The following is a 5,309-nucleotide window of genomic DNA, read 5'->3' as shown; positions in this document are numbered from 1 at the left end:
TATAGGTAGGAAGACCCTGAGCAAAGAGGCAGGAAAGGCAGTAATCCCCAGTGCTGTCCCAGCCTTCCAGTGGATCAAGGAGGAAAAGGATGGTATCAGCCACTTTAGCCATGTCTAACACAGTGTGCAGATCCCCTAGAAACAGAAGACACTGTAAGTAAAGGTTGGCACAAATACTTTATCCTCAGGAAATATTATTGATACTCAAATATAACGTTGGACAAATATTGTATTCTCTAACCTGGTTTTGCAGATGTAAAAAACCACCTATGTTTCAATCTGGGGCACAGCAGCATAAAGCGATTGTTACTCTCCCATTCCTGCAGGTGCACTGTTTCTGTCCCTGTGTTTCTATCCTGCAGCAGACGAAGGGCTTCAGGCAAAGAAATTCTATTATGCAAAGGAACAACCAGCACCTGATGAGGAGCCCCATCTTTGCTGCCAAGCTGTCTCTTCTCTGCCAGAACCTGTGATCAGAGAAAGATCAGAAAAATCTCAACAACCGTCTCAAGCTATCACTAGCTTCACATTTCCACCAAGACAGATGCCTTCAAACCAGCACTTTTTGGGTTAAACGCCGCATGTAGACGTCAGGGGGAAGGGGAGGGGTGGCAGGCGCATGGACTAAAGCAATGAAAGCTCTAGCCTCAGTCTAGACCTGGATGCTTGACACGTGCTTTGGCATTGTTCTCAGTCTTCAGCCCCTCCTACGGTCATTCCCGAGTACAAGGTATCCATCTAGAAGGACAAAGAAGGCACAGCACCACCTCCCAAACTCCTCCTCTTACCGCCTCCTTTTTCTGCTTTCGGAGTTGGCTGGCGCGATGCCTCTGGTCTACTCTGCTGAGTTCTTTTCTCACCTTCTTGCACAGCACTTTCAGCTCCACACGGCCTAAGGGAACAATTAGAAGGCGTTGTGATTTTTTAGGTAACAAAAATCCAGTAAAAGGGCCGGGGAGATGGCTCAGTAGTATAAGCGCTTCTCTGTCAAGCGCAAGGGTCTGAGTTCAGTGCCTGGGTCCGCCAAAAAAAAAAAAAAAAAATCCAGTAAAGGGGGACCCCTTATCATCTTCACAATGGGTCTTTCCTGCGGTTCTCAGGCCAGACAATAGCTCCACCTAGGCCTGGAAAAAAAGTGCTGGCAAATAGCCCTTTGTACCCTGTCTCCTCACCCTTGCCGTCCCGCTGTGCGGATCCTCGACCCCGATGTCGCCCGCCTTTGTGAGCTTTATTATGCTGCTTGAGCGGACCAGACCGGTGCGCCGCCATGCTTCTGCTCACGTGCGCCAGCAACACTTCCGGCCCAGGCAGAGCGTTTCCGGTCCCCTGGGGGGCTCTCTCCCGGGGTGGGGCTCCCGTACCCTCTCGCGAGGTATTTCCCTCCAGTTTGAGAGCTCGGTTCTGTAGTCCCGGCGTTACTACTGTGGGAACTTTTCCCACGCTGCAGGCGGTGGTTAGGGAGCTTTAAAACGGAGGTGCACTCTCAGTCCAGGAAGACTATTTTGCCCATTTATATTTTCATTTTTAGTACTGTAAAGTTCCCACGTAGGAAACTATTGAATGGAATACTCCATTCGTGGCGGAGGCCCAAGCCCCTCCTCTCACTCGGGCACACCGCTCTTCAGTTTGCAACAGCTGAACCACCTTCTCTTTCCCTCCATACTTTTAAGTTCTAAGGTAGAACTCTCCAGCTCCGCACAAGATCTCAAAGTCCCATTTACCCCAACTTGCTCTCGTGGGCACAAGAAGGGACAGTTCCAAAGGGGGCGAAGGAGAATGTGACCTTCCTGCCCTGGGGCTCCGGTTCTCTAGAATCTGGAGCTGCGCCCCACATCTTTTCCCACACACTGCAACCGAGACCGAGAGCTGGCCGTGAGATCCAGAGGGCAGTGGAACCAAAGAACGCTGATTTTCCGCAGGCAGATTCGAGCTCTGGGGACCTAGGGCCAGGTCCCCCGCGTTCCAATTCCTTGCTGTCCTCCTATCGGGAGAACGAGGTGAGGGAAGTTAGTCTTTAGCTGACTGGAGGGCCGCCCAGCGAGGCGCAGCGAAGTAGTAGCTAACCGACGCTCACAATGCAGGTTCGCGCCCTCGGGTGAGGAGCAGGCGCGTTGCCATGACAGCGGCCCTGCAGGCGCGCGCCCAGTGCGGCCGCCCCCGGGCGCGCCCATCCCCCTCCTTCCCCCACTCCTCCCGTGGCAGTGCGCAGCCCCCCCTCCGTCTGTGGGAAGGGGCCGGGCTTGCTGCCTGACGTCGGTGCGGGGCTCGGAAGATGGCTGCGGAGCCGAGCACCGGGCAGTGGCTGCGGCGGCAGCGGCAGTCGGGGAGCGCGGCGGGCGGGGGCTACGTCTCGCGCTTGAGGTGCTGAACCGAGAGGCGCGGAGGTGGCCGGGGCGCACAGTGGGCTTGAGGGGCCGCTCGGCGCCGCCTCCCCGCCACCTGCCACACCATGGGCAGCGCCGAGGACGCAGTTAAAGAGAAACTGCTGTGGAACGTGAAAAAGGAGGTAAAGTCGGAGCGCGGACCCCGGGGCTCGCCCCCTGCCAGGCTGAGTGGGGGCAGGAGGGCTGAAGGTGTGCATCCACCTCCAGCGAAGGCGCTGCAGGGCTTGGGCCGGGCGGGGGCGGGTCCTGGGTGGGCAGCGGCTCCCGCCCCTCACTGATGGGGGCAGCGCCCCTCGGTCCCCGGGCCCAAGGGTCCCCTGGCGCTCCCAGGGGTGTTTGCTTGCTGTCCCACAGCTCTCCGCCCTGTGACGGCAGCAGCGCCGAGAGACCGAGGTCGGGGGAGGGGTGGCGGCGATTTCTGGAGAACCAGAGCTGTCCGTTCATTGCTCGAGCTGTCTTGGGAGGGGGTGGGCCCCTCTCAGGTACTGAAGTATCAAGCAGGTGATTTGGTAGTTCAGCTCGCCGGTGTCCTGCGCCCACCTCAGGTATCCCTCGGGCAACCGAGTCGTGGCTGCTGGAGGATTCGCCGCACACCTCACTGTTTCTCCCTCCACGCCCACCTGCTTACCCTGGAACAGAATAGGGGGAGAGAATGGTTTTTAAGACTTGGACAATTTCCTTGAAAATGAAACTCTACGTCAAAAAGAGTACTCTTTACTAACCCCCCCCCCTTTACCTTGACCCGGCTCATAAGTCCATTTCAGTTTCTGTGCGGGGGAGGGGGTGCCCAAAAGAATGACTCACCCGCATATGAGAGCTCAAGTCCGCATAGTAGATGAGATGAATCGGGCCTCCTTCCTTCAACCTGCTGTTTTGGCTGGCTAGGTCTACCAGATGTATGCACTTCATGAGAGAAGGAATACCCGCCCGTTTTGTCCCCTATGCTGTAGCCAGTGCCTGGTACACACTGTAGGCACTCAGTGCCTCTATGATAAATCTGTTGATCATGGGATTTGTGAGGTCTGGTGGGAAAATATGAGCTTTAGAGTGATCTGGACCTAGTTATGTGTGATCTTGATTAAGGATTGAGTTACTTAACCTCGGTTGCCCCCCCCCCTTTTAGTAGTACAAACTAGCTTTTAACTCACTCTGTAGTCCAGGCTGACCTTGGATTCATAGTGATCCTCCTGCCTCAGCCTCCAGAATGCTGGGATCACAGACGTGTGCTATGACACTTGTTCTTTAACCTGAGTCTTGACTTGTTTGTCTTTTTATAATAGGATATATTAAAATTTTGATGGGTCCTTTACCCTTCTTAAAGTTTCAGGATTAGAGCAGGCTTTGGGTTCCTATAAAATCCTGAAAAATTCTAGGAAAATCATGGCTGCGCTGCCCAAACATTTATTCCCTAACATCTGTTCCCTTCCCTCTCCTTGTCCGAGATGTAGGTAAAGCCATCACCTTTCTAACTTGTGTTAGACCCTTCACTGGGATGTTGCTCTGAAGTGACCAAGAAAGGGTTTTGGGGTTTTTTTTGTTTGTTTGTTTTTTGTGGTACTGGAGATAGAACCAAGGAACTTCACTCTAAGCTAACTGCCCAGCCCTGCCCCCATTAAATTTTGAGGCAGGATTTTGCTAAATTGCTCAGGCTGGGCTTGAATTTACCATCTTCTGCCACAGTCTCCCCAAAATGGAAAGGTTTCAGAAACCAGAGGTGTACCAAGTCAGATTTTAAGCCTCAGCCTCTGACTTTCCAAGGAAAAGAGAAATCGAATGATTATCTTAGAAAGAAAGTAGTCTAGTGACAAAGGCTTTCAGTAAGAGCATAAACAAACACAGAATAGTGTTTAGTGAGACTCTGTACCAAATACATTAAAAGGAAAGAAAGAAAAGTAGTTGAATCCAAACTACAGAGAGATGTTCTAAGAATTATTGGTATGATCTAATTTGGTGGTTGCTTAGGGATACAATGAAAGATTTTTGAGAATTGATTTCTCCCAGTACTTTGTGTGTTTGTTTGTTTGTTTGTTTTTAATTTATTTATTTATTTGTGTGTGTGTGTGGCCAGCTCAGCCCACCAGGGGGCGGGCTGTCTGGCATGTGGTGGTGGGGGGGGATTGAACCGTGGTCCCTGTGCTTTGCTAAGCTTGTTTTTTTTAAGTAGGTGCTTTAGACCACTGAGCCATCTCACCAGCCCTTCTCCCAGTACTTTGAAAGATAGTATTTTTCCAAGAATGGTTACTGAAAAGAGTGAGAAATGTCTAGATGATTCCAGAATTTTGTATTGTTGTGACAAAGGTTGACCTATTCTGAATTACTGCATGTATTTCCATTTCCCTTTCAGTGCTTGGTTTACAAGAAAGCATTCTTTCCTTTTCTATAAAAAGAGATAACATCCAAGCATGGCGGTGCAAGCCAGTAATCCTAACCACTCTGGAAGGCTGAGGCAGGAAGATCGCTTGAGTTGGAGGCCAGCCTAGGCTACATAGTAAGTTCAAGGCCAGCCTGAACTGCATAGTGAAACCCTGTCTCAAATAAAACAAAACAGTGCTGGGCTGGTGAGATGGCTCAGTGGTCTAAAGCACCTACTTGGAACAAGCTCAGCAAAGCACAGGGACCATGGTTCAATCCCCCAGCACCACATGCTGGCCGGCCCCGCCCCCTGGTGGGCTGAGCTGGACACACACACACACACACACGCACACAAAATACATAAATAAATAAATAAATAAACAGTGCTGACCAAACAGCTGAGCAGATTAAAGATCCTGCAAGTAGGCTCAGGAGCCTGGGAGGGGGGCGGTACCCTGAGAGCTTGGTGGCATCCATCTGTAATCCCAGCTCTTGGGAGGCTGTAAACAGGAGAATCACTACAAGTCCGATTTAGTAGTGAGACCCTGAACACCCTGTAGACCCTTCCCTAAA

At 51.7% G+C, this 5,309-nt stretch overlaps 2 protein-coding genes across 5 annotated transcripts in view; one reads left to right on the top strand and one right to left on the bottom strand.

Annotated features, from left to right (window-relative positions):
- Tsr1 (TSR1, ribosome maturation factor) overlaps positions 1 to 1,297 on the bottom strand; it is a 14,127-nt gene extending 12,830 nt beyond the window's left edge. The window contains 4 exon segments of the mRNA XM_012515615.2: positions 2 to 135; positions 242 to 467; positions 789 to 892; positions 1,173 to 1,297. Of these exon segments, the coding sequence (XP_012371069.1) occupies positions 2 to 135; positions 242 to 467; positions 789 to 892; positions 1,173 to 1,269 (561 nt within the window). The 5' untranslated portion in view covers positions 1,270 to 1,297.
- A 941-nt stretch (positions 1,298 to 2,238) lies between these two features.
- Positions 2,239 to 5,309, top strand: part of Sgsm2 (small G protein signaling modulator 2) — a 41,184-nt gene continuing 38,113 nt past the window's right edge. For all 4 annotated transcript variants that reach the window (XM_004635334.2, XM_023719816.1, XM_004635333.2 and 1 more), the window contains exon 1: positions 2,239 to 2,506. In XM_004635334.2, coding sequence (XP_004635391.1) covers positions 2,450 to 2,506 — 57 coding nt within the window. In that variant the 5' untranslated portion in view covers positions 2,239 to 2,449. The remainder of the gene's footprint in view (positions 2,507 to 5,309) is intronic.

The sequence above is a fragment of the Octodon degus genome, unplaced genomic scaffold, assembly GCF_000260255.1.
Source record: "Octodon degus isolate 3935 unplaced genomic scaffold, OctDeg1.0 scaffold00072, whole genome shotgun sequence".
NCBI lineage: Eukaryota > Metazoa > Chordata > Mammalia > Rodentia > Octodontidae > Octodon > Octodon degus.
Note: the sequence above shows the minus strand (reverse complement) of the source record. Positions and strands in the feature narration are given on the sequence as shown.